Consider the following 13,582-nt stretch of genomic DNA (forward strand, 5'->3'; position numbering starts at 1 on the left):
GACCAGTTCTGACTTCGCCTACGAGTACACACAGCAGAATTGACCAGCTAACAAGATTATGGAAATGATCCGAACTGAAGGTGAGATGTTAGCTATTCCTCAGAGAGCTGCAAGATGTAGCACCAGAAAACATAACAGCTTTGATTTCTGATTAGATTTAAGTCTCATTTTCCCTGGAATATGTAATTTCTTTTCATGTTGTGCACACAAAAAATAACAGCACATTTTGGCTCATTTAGCAAATGTCCATTCTTTTATTTATTTATTTTTAAACTGATTTGTGATAACTGCAAAATGCAAGTTCAAAGTACACATCCTCGTGGCTTAGACTTAAATTTGGTTCCTGAATTTACTTATGCAAAACAGACTGAAATATAACATGGACATAGCCAGTGTTACATCACCTATTGGTTACTGAAGTCTCGTTGTTTAACCCAGTGTATTTTCACTCAGCTGCCTTAACCTCCTAAGACCCGAACTCTTCCACGGTATGCATTTTTAATTTCTCTTTAATATTTGGGCATATTGGGGCCCAATGAATGTAAAAACAAAGAATTACCAGATTTTTTTTTTTATTACCTTATTTTTGTTTTTAAGAAAAATAAAATAATATCCACACATGAGGATATTCGTTTAAAATTTTGATAGAACAGTAGCAGTATAATGTCCTCGTAAGTGGCTATCAGGCCCATGTAGAGCAAAATTTAGTATTTTGGTCTAAATAACCCAAAATGTGATGTCCACATATGTGGACGCCAGGTCCTAGGAGGTTAAAACTGTTTTTTTCAAATACTTTACTATGAATAACGTTTTTTAAATGAACTTAAACTTGTTTTTCAGTAGACTTTTATACCACTTGGTTTTCTACCTGAAAAAAACAATTTAACCTATTTTAGCCCATTTAACAGAAAAACATTTTTACTCATTGATTAGTGTGTAATTATGTCTCCCAACAAACTAACGCATTCTCATAAACTTAGGATTAATCAATTAAAAAGACACAGGAGTGAGCACAGATTTATCGAAGTTGCCATGCTGCCCCACCATCTGGAATAAAAAAACCAACATGGACATCGCCGTTCCACCTGACTGCGTTTCAAGTATGTCACTGGAGAACAGCCATATATGTAGTGCACCTTGTAAGTTATTAATTTAAAGATCACAAATTGTAGGGTCTACCTTACAATATAAAGCACCTTGAGGCGACTGTTGTTGTGATTTGTTGCAGTATATAATTAAAATTGAATTGAATTATAAACTAAGATTATGCCAGCAACCAGTTCAAAACTAGGATTATGCAACTGAACTGGGAGGGGCAAGAAAACAGAATTTAGTCGACTGCTGTCTACTGACATCTAGTGGTGAGATTTTACACACTGTATTTCTAAAGGCACTTTTCCATTAGTACCTACTCCGATGGACTTGCTACGACTCAACTGGTTTTTCATTACAACCCAGTGTGCATGCTTGTTGTTGTAGAAATGCGTCTGGGTGTCCATAATGTAATTAATATGTAACATGAATGCTATAACAAAGGTGGGTGGGGTGGAAGCTCTGGCCATCTTTTATATGCAGTCTGAAAATCTCATCCAAAACTGGGTGTTTTCTTTTTGTAAAACATTGTGAGATACCATTAATGGGTTTTAATGACTTAAAGTATTAAAAAAATAAGGCAGAGAGTCAAAGATGCATTTCCAGTGTTCCCAAGTTCTCAGATTTTCATAAATGGATCGATTAAAAACGAAGCTGGGGGGGGCAAAAAACCCCCATTCAGATTACACCTTTAACAAAAAAACAAAACAAAAAAACCCCCCAAAACCCTAATGATTCTTCTTGGTAATTCCAAGAATACTATTTTAGTTTCTTGCTGCAAAGAGATTAAACATTGGGCTTAAGCCAAGCTGCCAATGTGCTTGGCAGCATTCAGTGACAGACCTCCCTTTATTAAATCAAACACAGATGGAAGATTTGAAATTACAAACAGCATAAAAAACACCATATTATTAAAAACATACAAGGCATCTTGATCATTAGGTGCTGGAGTCAAAACAGATCCAAAGCTGAAATGAATCAACCTTACCCCCAGTGTGCAAAAGCAACACATACACACACTGAGAGGCAGAATGAATGAAAGCACTGGCACAAACACACAGGTTTGCAGTTAGAAATATCCAGGAGAATGCAATGATATAATTACAAGAAGACATATGCTGGATTAAACCTCTTTAGTAAATTAATAGAACCAAAAGCTGCAGCTTTTACCCCATCCTGTGTTAACAGATCTGCAAAGCACCATGCAAATGCCAAAGCAAACAGATAAGTGCACCTCCACACCTCAACAGTCATCAAGTTGTCACGTTTAACACAGAAACAGGTTGTTAAGTAAGACTTGCACTAATATTGTGTAAGATTAATTACTTCCCATCAGGATATATTTTGGATTTATTCAGCGGCACATACTTGCATTACTGCTCAGATTCACACTTGTGAAGCATGATGCTGTGAATGGGTTGTATTGCTGCCACCTTTGAGAACTGTAATCATTATGCAGCATGTTGCTTGATTAAGTTTAACAAAGGCTAATAAACTCTTTGTGAACTGGCTGAAGGGCTAATGGAGACCAAATGTATGGCTACAGGAAATGACTGTGTAAGGCATATATTTTCCCAGTGTGGCACTTGGTGAATCTGAACGTACTCTAAACAAGCAAGTGGGGTTATGTAACATGTGATGTGCTGGAGAGGAGCTGACAAGACATGGTTAGCTTACCTAGCAGTTAGTCATGATGCTACAGTGCATAAACTGCCCATTATGGTTGCTGTATTGGTAGCATTATGCGCAAACTGTGGCGCGACCACAGCCCTGTCACTGTGTATACTAGATGGGTGTGCACTGCTGTTTGTGAGGGCAACTATGGTAAGTGTGATGGGTCCTTACCATTAACCATGTAATGCCACGTCACCGCGGAGTTATTAAGTGCAGCATCTGTAAATGACTCATTTTGCAAATGCCCAGAATGAGGCCGCGCTCTGACTGACCTATTAAGGAAAAAAAAATTTTTCACAGCACAGCTGTTGTCTTTTTAACTGCTATTATAAAAATCTGGATTCTTAAAATGCAACACCCAACCCCACCCTCCACACGTTTCATTAAAATCTACTCATTTACGTTCAATTAAAAAAATCTATATTTTCAGTCTTTAGCAATAAAGATGCAAATTTAAAAAAAATTTTTTTCAAGGAATGTTAAAACCAAGGATGTTCTCCGCTTTCATCTCGGGATCTAAAGTCTTGCTGAGTTGTTCTCTGGGTTGAGTTTGAAATTTTCTGCGAGCGGGTGGGTTAGAGTTCAAAGTTCATCGTCATCGCTGGTCTCCCAAGATGCAAGATTTGGAGATCTCCGAGGAAGGAGTTTGTGCTTCTGTCAGGAATCCTCTCCGCCTTCCTGGTTGATCACATGCTGGTATCCCCGGCTGTTTATTGGATCCTTGTGCCGACAAAGAACGCCGAGGAGGATGACAATGAGGACGAGGAGCACACATCCGGTCACAGCCAGGCTGGTGATGACCACTGCAAATATGAAGAAGAATGCAAAAATGGTGCAAAACTGTTTTAGTCTATTTTTTTTTTTTTAATGTTTACAGTCAAGTGTGTCATGTTTTATTATGTGTGAAGTGCTCACGTTTATCTGTGTGTTTTGAAGGGAGCTGACACTCTTTGTCTCTGTCGTCTGAGATGAAGACCTTTGTAATTGTTACAAACTCATCCAGGGGGCAGTCAAGGGAGCAGCCCGGTAACTGAAGCGGGTACGGGGGCTCCTTGGTGTTGTTCCGGTAAAACATGGACACTGAAGCAGAGCTGCGTGGACACGAGACAAAGACTTTTACAGTTTTACAAGTCCCATCATCCCACTTAAATATACTGTTATCAACTCAATGGAGTCTGTTTTACTGTGATGCTTGCGTGTGTGTTTACCCGTTGTCTTCCCTGTAGAGCTCAATCATGAGACAGGAGGCATATGGCGGCTGTATTCCATTAAATACGCTCAAGCTGGCCAGCAGAGCGGCTACAGTGGTGTCATGCTGTGAGGCACACAGACACACACATATAAAGAATAGTATAGGACAGCTTAAGCTAGCTTACTTAGCTTAGCAAAAACCAGAAACAGGGAGACTGCTAACATGGCTCAGTCAAAAAACAAAACAATCTTTTACCAACAATTCAAAAAGTTACTAATAAGTCTTCAAACTAGCTCACCGCTGAGAGCATCATCATTTTCAGCTGCTGTTTTGGGTCTGGAACGGCCATCTTGGAAAGATTCTTCACGATTTCACCCAGCAGCATCCCTGAAAGACAGACAGTAGATACTATTATCCCTTTAATGACAGCTCGAATCATTTTAATACTGTTAATAAATCTCCTGAAAAAACAAACAGCATTTGCAATTATTGCTCCTTCTAGTGAGTGCTGTGTGCATTTCTTCTTCAGTCACCTCTCTCACTCACTATGTGATAATAGACTCTCTGCATTGAATCATATCTTTTATTAATCTGTCTCTCTTCCACAGCATGTCTTTATCCTGTCTTCCTTCTCTCACCCCAACCGGTCGCAGCAGATGGCCCCGCCCCTCCCTGAGCCTGGTTCTGCCGGAGGTTTCTTCCTGTTAAAAGGGAGTTTTTCCTTCCCACTGTGGCCAAATCGCTTGCTCACAGGGGGTCATATGATTGTTGGGTTTTCTTTGTATGTATTATTGTAGGGTCTACCTTACAATATAAAGCGCCTTGAGGTGACTGTTATTTTGACTTGGTGCTGTATAAATAAATTGAACAGAAAAAAAGACTTTGTGTAACACAGATCCATTGTTATTCAAAAAATGATTAAAAAAGGACATCATGCGCCTTCAGACATGAACACACTGCAGATCATCATCAAGCCGTCACAAATACTCCCTTTAGTGTTGGATTTTTTCACCTACTCTTAACATATTTTTACATATATAAAAACCATGAGAAAATCAACAGCACCGCTGTTTTTAATTTATCGCATTCATGATGCTACTCCAACCTACTGCCAGATTAACCCCAGAACACCAACGTAGGGTGACTTATCCCACAAATTAAATTCTAAAAAACACAGAACTGGGCTGTAAACAACCACAGGCTGACTCTGTATGAAAGCAGAAATCTTCATTATATCTAATCTAAAAGTGTGCTCGACAGTCCTGTCTCTATAACTCAGTGCTACATGTTTGTTACCAGAGAGTAAGAGCAGATTACGTACTGTTTCTGTAGCATGCTCTTCTCTTAATCACATTTCCGTTTTTGAATTTTACAGAAACTGCACGTTTCACATATGCAAAAGTAATACAGAAGACCCTTGCCAAGTCACGGTGCAGAGTTCACAGATTTCTCCTTAAAAATGAACTAATTACTGTTCTTAGAAACAGAATTCACAAATATACTCCAAAATTTGTTTAATGGCTTTCTTTGTGTCAATATATCATTTTTCATGTGTATTAATGCTAAATTATTAATACTATATTTATATTTTAGTACTGTAGAGCGAACACAAAGCAACTGTAATACCACTGTACTCAGAGGCGGGAGTTTTAAAAGTATCCAATCCAAGAGTGCTATTTATCTGTACTTACTGCAGATGGAGTCAAGTATTCCTGCATCATAACCAGTGTTGGGTGTAATGTGTTACTAAGTAACGCGTTACTGTAATTAAATTACTTTTCCACTGAAAAAGTAGAGTAACTAATTACTGTTCATTTTTAGGTATTTTAATTACAGTTACTTTCAATGTACTTGCGTTACATTGTAAAATAATTAAACTTGCTGAATATCATTGTTTAATTTCAATAATTTGTCTTCTAAACGTAGAAGTAAACTCTGCTGCTTTAACATCGTTGCAGTGCAGGTGCTCGTCATTTTGCGCCAGTTTGCTGCATAGTCGTATTCTAAAGCGGAAGATGTCGGACTTGGCTGAAGCGAGTGGCTGTTTTTTGAAATGGACATATTCCCGACTCTTCACTTTTCTGAAACAAGCAGACAAGAATATTAGAGTAATATGTAAGCTATGTCCTGGGGAGAAAAAACTATCGGCCGCTGTTAATAGCACGAGTAATCTATAGAAGCGCCTGACACGAGAGCATAGACGAACACTTCTGAGTGATCTTTGTTCATCATCCATGGATAACACCGCGGCAACTCCTGCTAAGCAGGCAAAACTTGATTTTACTTCAGCAGCACAGAAAGCGTCTGAAGGTGAGCTTAAAACAATGATTGCAGGCTACATTGTGGAAGAGATGCTACTGCTGCGTACTGTAGAGTCTCCGTCTTTAAAAAAATGTATTTATTACTTAAAGAGTTTAATTTCTATTGTTTGCCCACTCAAGGTGTATAGGGATTTTAAGAAGTATTTAGTTAAATTACTTATTTAGTAATTAAGTCACTTTTCTGACACAGTAATTAGATAAGTATTTTAAATACAATATTGACTGAGTAATTAGTAATTAATTACTTTTTTAAAGTAACTTACCCAACACTGATCATAACAAGTGTTCTCATGTTTTTCATTTCGTTCTTCTAAAAACTCTAACAAGACACCCAAACACATACTTGGGTTATTGGGGTTTTGTTTTTTTTCAAACCACATCTTCTTGTCAGGCTGACGCTGAAACATAACAAATTTAGTTTTGGTAGCCACACACACACAGACACACACCTCCCTGCAGCCGACTCTTCTCCTGCTGTTCGTGCACCGCAAATATGACCTGCAAACATGTCACATTAGATAATATTAGTAAATATCAGTACTGAGATCAGAAACTTTAAATGAAAGCTGAGATGGAACCACAGCTTTTACCTGAAATCCAAAGTCTTTGAGCTTTTGGAGCTTCTTCATAACGTCAGGCGAGACCCAATCAGGAGCCGTCATGTTGTGCTGAGACTGGAAGGGGGGGGGGGGGGGGGGCAACACAGACAGACATAAAGACGAGTTTTTTCATACTTTCCTACTTAGTTACTCAGCGGTTGCACTCTGTGTCCCAGCTGTACTCTGCTCAAATGAAAATTAACACCATTTGGTGTATAAATGGCACCTTTTACTTTACTTTATTCTCACTAAGAGTAAAAGTGTGAACAGTGTAACAGTGGCACGCCACTGCTCATGCGGTCCACCTAAAGTCAGGCTGAAATGCAGGAAGTGAGACAAGAAAAATGTGAAACTGCTGTGAGCAGCACTTTGCTGTTCCTCAAACATTGTGTTACCAAAACTGTTCATCGTTTCCTCAAAATGGTCAGTTGAGTTATCAGAATAAAACTCATGTGACATATGAGATTTGTCCTGACTAGCACGGTGCTGTTATTTTGAAACTAAAGCAACGTGACGGCCTCTTTTAGCTGCATATCTGACAGCAGTAGAAAACATTGGATCATTTAAAACTGGGCCTATTCTGCTCTGACATGTTGCTGCTGTAAATAAAAACTCAACAAACCGGCTGACAGAGAATTTGGCTTTCCCTTGGTGTTTTTAGTGTGTGTGTGTGTGTGTATGTGTTCTTACCTCACAGAAGAGAGTGTCATACACACTCCAGACAGTTTCCACAGTGGTGTCCTTCAGCCCCGTTTTGTTCCTCACCAACTCTATGATATCCTGAAGAGAAGAACAAAGCAGACTTGTGAACAGTGTACCTCCAACTCTTACTCTTTATTCTCCAATGATAAAAAGTCATTTACAGTCATGTGAAAAAGAACATTTTCACAGGATTGTATGCATTCTTTGAAAAACCAAGTACACCCATGATTCAGTAGCTTTTAGACTGGAAGTAATCATTTTCTGTACGACTTTGTCTCTCTTTGGGTCGCTGTTCTTTACAACATTGCTTCAGTTCATTTTGTTTGTGGATATTTGTTTACGCAAAGCTCTCTTAAAGCCCTTTGAGGTCTTATTTCAGCCAGTTTGAGGTCTGGACTTTGACTACGACTGTATCAACGCATTGATTCTTTTGTTTGTCAGGATTGTTAGTGTGCCTGGGATAATTGTACTGTAACAAGACCTGTTTCAGCCAAGCTCTGGAGTACTTTGGTACACAAAGAAGTTCTTGGTCCCAGGTCCTCTGGCTGGAAAACAAGCCCAAATCATCACCCCTCCACCACCATGCTTAACAGTTGATATGAGGTATTTCTGCTGATATACTGCGTTTGGTTTTTGTCAAACATCTTCATTTAGTACTTTGGTCAAAGCTTTGTGATGTATTTAAACACTGCCATGTCAGGAGGTTTTCTTCTAGCAACCTTTCCAAATAAGCCGTACTTGTTCAGTCATTTTTATGACCATTTTTCTACCCTCCTGAACTTTAACATTTAACATGCTAACTGAATTTGTTAGCGAATTTGCTGGGAAGATTCCAGCATTTTGTTAAAATAGCTAAAATGCTCCAGATCAGTCAACTGCCAAAACCTCTGCTTTTATAGGGGTGATCACACTTGATTAATTCATTAGCAGCACCGAGCTGCTGCTAATCCTCTCAATTTCGATGAAAGCCATAAGAATGCACTTGAGTTTTTCACAAGTCTGCTCTGTGAAAATTTTCTTTATACAACGTTTGGGACAATGGCACGATTTCCCCTTTTGTATCCCACCATAAAGGATTTGAATGAAAACAAAGCAATCACAGCATGACTGAAAAGCAGGCTTTCACTTTTTCTCTAACAAAACTAAAATATAAATCATTTAGGAAAACTACACTTAAAAAACAAAACAAAAACAAACAAACATATACAGTCGATTTTTTATGCTTAAAGGTGATTGGCCAATGATCTGTTTTAAGGCCAGGTGTGGCTCATTTTCACAGCATTCGATGAGAGAAAACGTCTAAAGTTAATTCCATTTGTTTAATTTCCTTATATTTATAATTAGCTATCATTATATAAGCATAAAAACATGAAACTGAGTGCATTTCTAAACAGTCAATACATTACTATTTATATTAAATCGCTTGAATTAAAGCTGAGTCTATACGTCTGACCCAACAGTAATGGATAGATATACTAAAGAAGAGAAGCGGTACCTGGTACGTTGCAGTAACGTTTAAAAATTCCTCCGTGTGTTCGGTTTCATTCATCAGCTGCTGGTAACGAGGACAGTCTTTCAAAGGAAATGAGAGAAGCTAAAAAACAAAAAAGACATATTTCAGACACCGACTAACTTTTCGCAAACATAAACAACTTCAAACAGCAGTGACTTCATACACTAACCCTCTCTTCACTTTGCGGCACAGTGTGGACAGGTATCGGCTGCCACTTCAGGTTAGGGTTGAAGACCTGCTGGCCGCTGGGAGGATAAAGACCTGGATGAGGGGGGAAAAAAAATATGGCACGCCAAATGAGAAGAGTACCAGAAACAGCAGTATGAATATTAGAAAGAAGAGGTCTTCGGACCTGCGAGGTTGGCCTCGGCACTCATAAGGGTGCGATCGTAGTCTGTACTGCGAACTAAGATCTGAAGACAAAAGGCATTAAGCAGGTTAAGATGTATTATAGTTGAAATTTAGGATATCAACAGTCAAAAGTTAAATATTAAGAAACAAACTGCACAAAAACAGAGGCACTCTTCCGTCATATTACAGGAATTTGTGCGCTGGTGCGAACTCTGAAGAGGCCTCTTCTGTCAAATATTAACAAGAGTCACAGTTTGACTATAAAAGCTTCATGACGACTTGTCATGTGGACTAAAAGTGAAAAGGAGGCTCCATCTCACCTCGTGCCGGTTGTAGGATGCATTGAGGAATTTTTCGTATCGAGTCCTCAGAAACTGGCCCAGCTCAAAGTGCTGCTGCATCCCTATCTACAACGACAAATATGAAATAAGTTACACTCTGGCTAAAGTAGCAGAACTGTAAAATCATGTAGTATGTTAAAAATCAGAGTAGTATGGGCCAGCTGGTTGGTGTTGCTCAGGAGCCTGGCTGCAACATTTTGCATGACCTGTATTTATCTCATTTATCTTTTATTTTTTGTACAAACTTGGAAAACAGTAATCTAGCTTGTACCCTGAACACATTTTTCTGTATCAGCTTTAGCTGTGTGACAGCTCTACTACACACAATACTGCCTGCTGTAGTAAATGTAGATTTAACAGTTTACATTAGAATAAAAAGCAGTCTTGGTTATACCTGTGACAGCTGACCAAAGCCCTGCGGCCAGTCGCTCTCTTGGTGGGGGTCGGTGGGATAGGCTTTGACTGGTGATCTGTCGCCATGCCGAAACAACTGGAAAGGACAGAAGTTAAAGAAAGAGTGTCATGAAAAACTGGCATTTAAAACAGTTTAATTTAATATTTTCAAATATTCAAAGCTGCACAAAGTGTGCTCTGTGTATCATTTATACGCACACTGAAAGCCTGACAAATCATGAAATATTATTTTCCATCTTCATAAACATATTTTTAAAGTCTACCAAAGGTGCTTTGCATGAATTATAACGAAACAAGCTCTTACTCCTGGTGGTTCTGAAACTGTAAATCAGTAAACAGGTCAAAAATGTGTGTGTTTGGATTTTTTTTTTTTTTAGGAAAAATATTTGCCCGACAGTGCACATCACTGTTTGCAACATCTGCAGCTTATCTTGCATATACTGACAACAAAACCTTTGTTCTACTTTTATCAGTATCACTGGTGGACATAATACCCAGTCAGCAGACACCTGAAACTGCTTAGCAAACACTATAATGTCAAACCATTAGGACAAATGGCTTTAACACCAGTCCCCTAAAAACAGCACGGATAACGACTAAATGCAGTTTGTGTCATATTTAATAATAAGAAGGCTACAGTGAAACCTGTATTTATGAAGCAGGTCTTTTATGAACCCTAACATTGGTATGAGGGTTGATTACGATCAGTTTCAAGTGAAGGAGATCCTATTACAAGCAGTTCCACCTAAACATCCTACAGTACACATCAAATGGTTTTAAATTTCAGCTTTCAAACCACTCTAGAGAAATGCTGCTTTCTAGTTTACACAAGTCTATTTGAAGAGTGGATTATCCCTTTCTAATCTTATCTGTTCTACAATACAGTCTTGGCTCTCCATGTAAGTTTCTAAGAATGAGTCCAGGTATATCCTGATCTCCTATTTCACACTATGGCAACATTTTTGTTGCCAATGCCTGTTAAAACACATTGGGAACATGTGACCTGGAGCTCTCCCCAATACACAAAGTGTTAAAAAACAGGCAATTTTCCCTTTTCAGTTGGTAGTCTTAGACATGCAAAAAAAAAGATCCTAATGTGCACCACCCATAGAGCAAGCAAAACACATATGGACTGGAAGACAACAGAAAACAGTACATCTTGCAGTGTATAGCTCATTGTTGCCTCTTGAAGACAATAACTTCCTTATCCTTAAACACTTTGTTTTTCTTTAATGAGGCATGCCGGTGTTCCCGATCATCTGTAAATATTGGCTCTTTTGTAGTTTGTGCATCTGTTCTTTGACTATTGGGCTCATTCTACACTATCATCACTGTGACCTACATTTACACATTTATTGTTCGGGTTTTTTTTTTTTAAGTGTTTGTGTGTATCGACAGAGCTCATTCCAACTTCATTAAGTTCGCTAAGTTGTCACGTCAGAAAGGTAAGGCCTGTCATGCAGCTCCTGGTGCCAGCGGTGACATTAACATTACAGCCCACAACACCTCAGGTTTCTTACTAAAGTAATGATAGACACTTGCTAACAGAGTTAGCATGTAGTGAGGATTCCTGTAGTGGTTTCGTCTGAAGTCAGTGCACACCGTGCCATTTGACAATTTCTAATACTTTGACGTTGACATATTCCTTCAGTGTGCAGTCTTAGAACGGGTTAGCATTGCAGCCTTCTAGTTCAATACGATACTAGCTACTGGTGAGAGGCAAAACACTCAACCTACCTACTAATTTCCTAATGATAATTATTCGTGAATGTATTATTTATATGCCGATGTTTCTAAAAGACTCCAAAGACTTCTGCCAGATGTCATTCCTAGACAGGAAACTATACATGTTGACAAGTAACCGATGGTTACAGAAAACCTCCTAAATTATAAATGTAGTTCCGCAACCGTGTACACACTGTGGAATTCCGCACAGCTTTCGCGGCGTTTCAACACCTTCAACGTTACTCACCACAGTCGTATACACTAGTTTTCTTTCTGCCGCGGCTCGTCCACACACACAGGTCAGTGTGAAAACAAAGAGCACTGCAGCTGGCACCATGTTTCTGTCTGTGTCAGCAGAGCGCTAACCTGTCTTGGCTTCAGCTGCTAACTGGCTCGATTTCCTCTCTTGTGCGCGCTGGGTCAAGTCAGCAGCAGACTCGAATTACATCGGAAGTCGTAAAATAAACTGGCAATATTTTTAAAGGAAATTAAATTTAAAAAGAGGAACCATTGAGGTGGGCGTATTTCTGCTATTTTCATATGTATTCATAAAACCGACGATGATGTTTTTCATCCACATTTGCTCCATAATTACTGGGTCAGATTTTATTTCGAAACGATAAACGGAAGTGACAGAGCAGCAATTTTAAATTGTTATTGATCCCTTTATCCCTAGTCTTAAAGTGTATATTTATTTTCTTGCTCTTCTTATAATTATTGTTTGTTTACTTGCACTGCTGTAACTGGAGCCTCGTCGTCTCTTCTGTCTATATACTGGACTGTATGTAGCGGAGATGACAATAAAGTTTACTTTGACTTCAGCAGCGAGGAAGCGCACCGAGGGCTCTCGCGCTCACTTTTCGCATACAGAATTTCGAAAAAACATGCAAATTATAAGTCTGTATCATAATGTCGGGTGTTTTCGTGTTTGTTGGTTTGTTTTTATTTTGTTTTATTTTGCGAGTTGGTTATTAGATGCTGCTCCAGCCAGCCAGAGAATCCCCCGCCACCCCGCCCTCTCCTCCCTGTGCCGCAAGCAGCAGGCACCTCGCCCTTACTCCCAGCAAATGGGCGATAGAAAACCGATCGGTGCCTATGCCATCCCCAGTATGCGCTGGCATGACGTCGGGGCAGCATGAGTACGAGCAATTTTTTATTTTTTATTTTTTTTGCCGATGCCCGTGATGCCGCCCCCCACCACTATGCCGCCCCGGGCAACCGCCCGTGTCGCCCGTATCAAAAACCGCTACTGGATAAAGTACAGTATCACCGCAAATATGGTGACATTTCTTAGGTATATTTAGATTTAGTATACATAATGAGTTTCAGTGATATAAATAGATTATATAATTTTTATACAATTTATATATTAGATTATTTTACATTATACAGTTTGCTGTACGTTGTGTTTTTTGACAACAGAAAGGATTTTATAGCTTTACATAAATAGAACTGAGCGCAGGGATTTATATGAACTTGGAAATGCAACGTGGAAGCCAAATGCAGGAGTTACATTAATATTTGTTTGTTTGTTTATCTGTTCATTATTAGATTTTGTGTGTAACAGGAGTTTTTTGTCTTTTCCTAAGATTGTTATTCAATTGCGCCATTCTCATTTTCTTTGTTGGCAGCAAGAAGTGCAAAGCTCAAAGATGTTT

At 39.0% G+C, this 13,582-nt stretch overlaps 1 protein-coding gene across 1 annotated transcript; it reads right to left on the reverse strand.

Annotated features, from left to right (window-relative positions):
- Positions 1-1,922: 1,922 nt before the first annotated feature.
- Positions 1,923-12,362, reverse strand: acp2 (acid phosphatase 2, lysosomal). Its single transcript, XM_026159551.2, has 13 exons — positions 12,172-12,362; positions 10,180-10,275; positions 9,765-9,851; positions 9,446-9,506; positions 9,263-9,354; positions 9,076-9,174; positions 7,569-7,658; positions 6,870-6,953; positions 6,729-6,777; positions 4,257-4,345; positions 3,975-4,081; positions 3,682-3,857; positions 1,923-3,569 (listed from the first exon to the last, which is right to left on the reverse strand). The coding sequence occupies exons 1-13, from the start codon at positions 12,259-12,261 to the stop codon at positions 3,424-3,426; spliced, it is 1,266 nt and encodes a 421-aa protein (XP_026015336.1). The 5' UTR covers positions 12,262-12,362; the 3' UTR covers positions 1,923-3,423.
- Positions 12,363-13,582: the final 1,220 nt, after the last annotated feature.

Source organism: Astatotilapia calliptera, chromosome 23 (assembly GCF_964374335.1).
Source record: "Astatotilapia calliptera chromosome 23, fAstCal68.1, whole genome shotgun sequence".
Taxonomy (NCBI): domain Eukaryota; kingdom Metazoa; phylum Chordata; class Actinopteri; order Cichliformes; family Cichlidae; genus Astatotilapia; species Astatotilapia calliptera.

Coding starts and splice junctions, on each gene's coding strand:
- acp2 (XM_026159551.2), bottom strand. CDS start 12,261: ATGGTGCCAGCTGCAGTGCTCTTTGTTTTCACACTGACCTGTGTGTGT. Junction 9,507..9,764: donor CATCCTACAACCGGCACGAG/GTGAGATGGAGC, acceptor TTTTGTCTTCAG/ATCTTAGTTCGCAGTACAGA. Junction 9,175..9,262: donor TGCCGCAAAGTGAAGAGAGG/GTTAGTGTATGA, acceptor TTTGTTTTTTAG/CTTCTCTCATTTCCTTTGAA.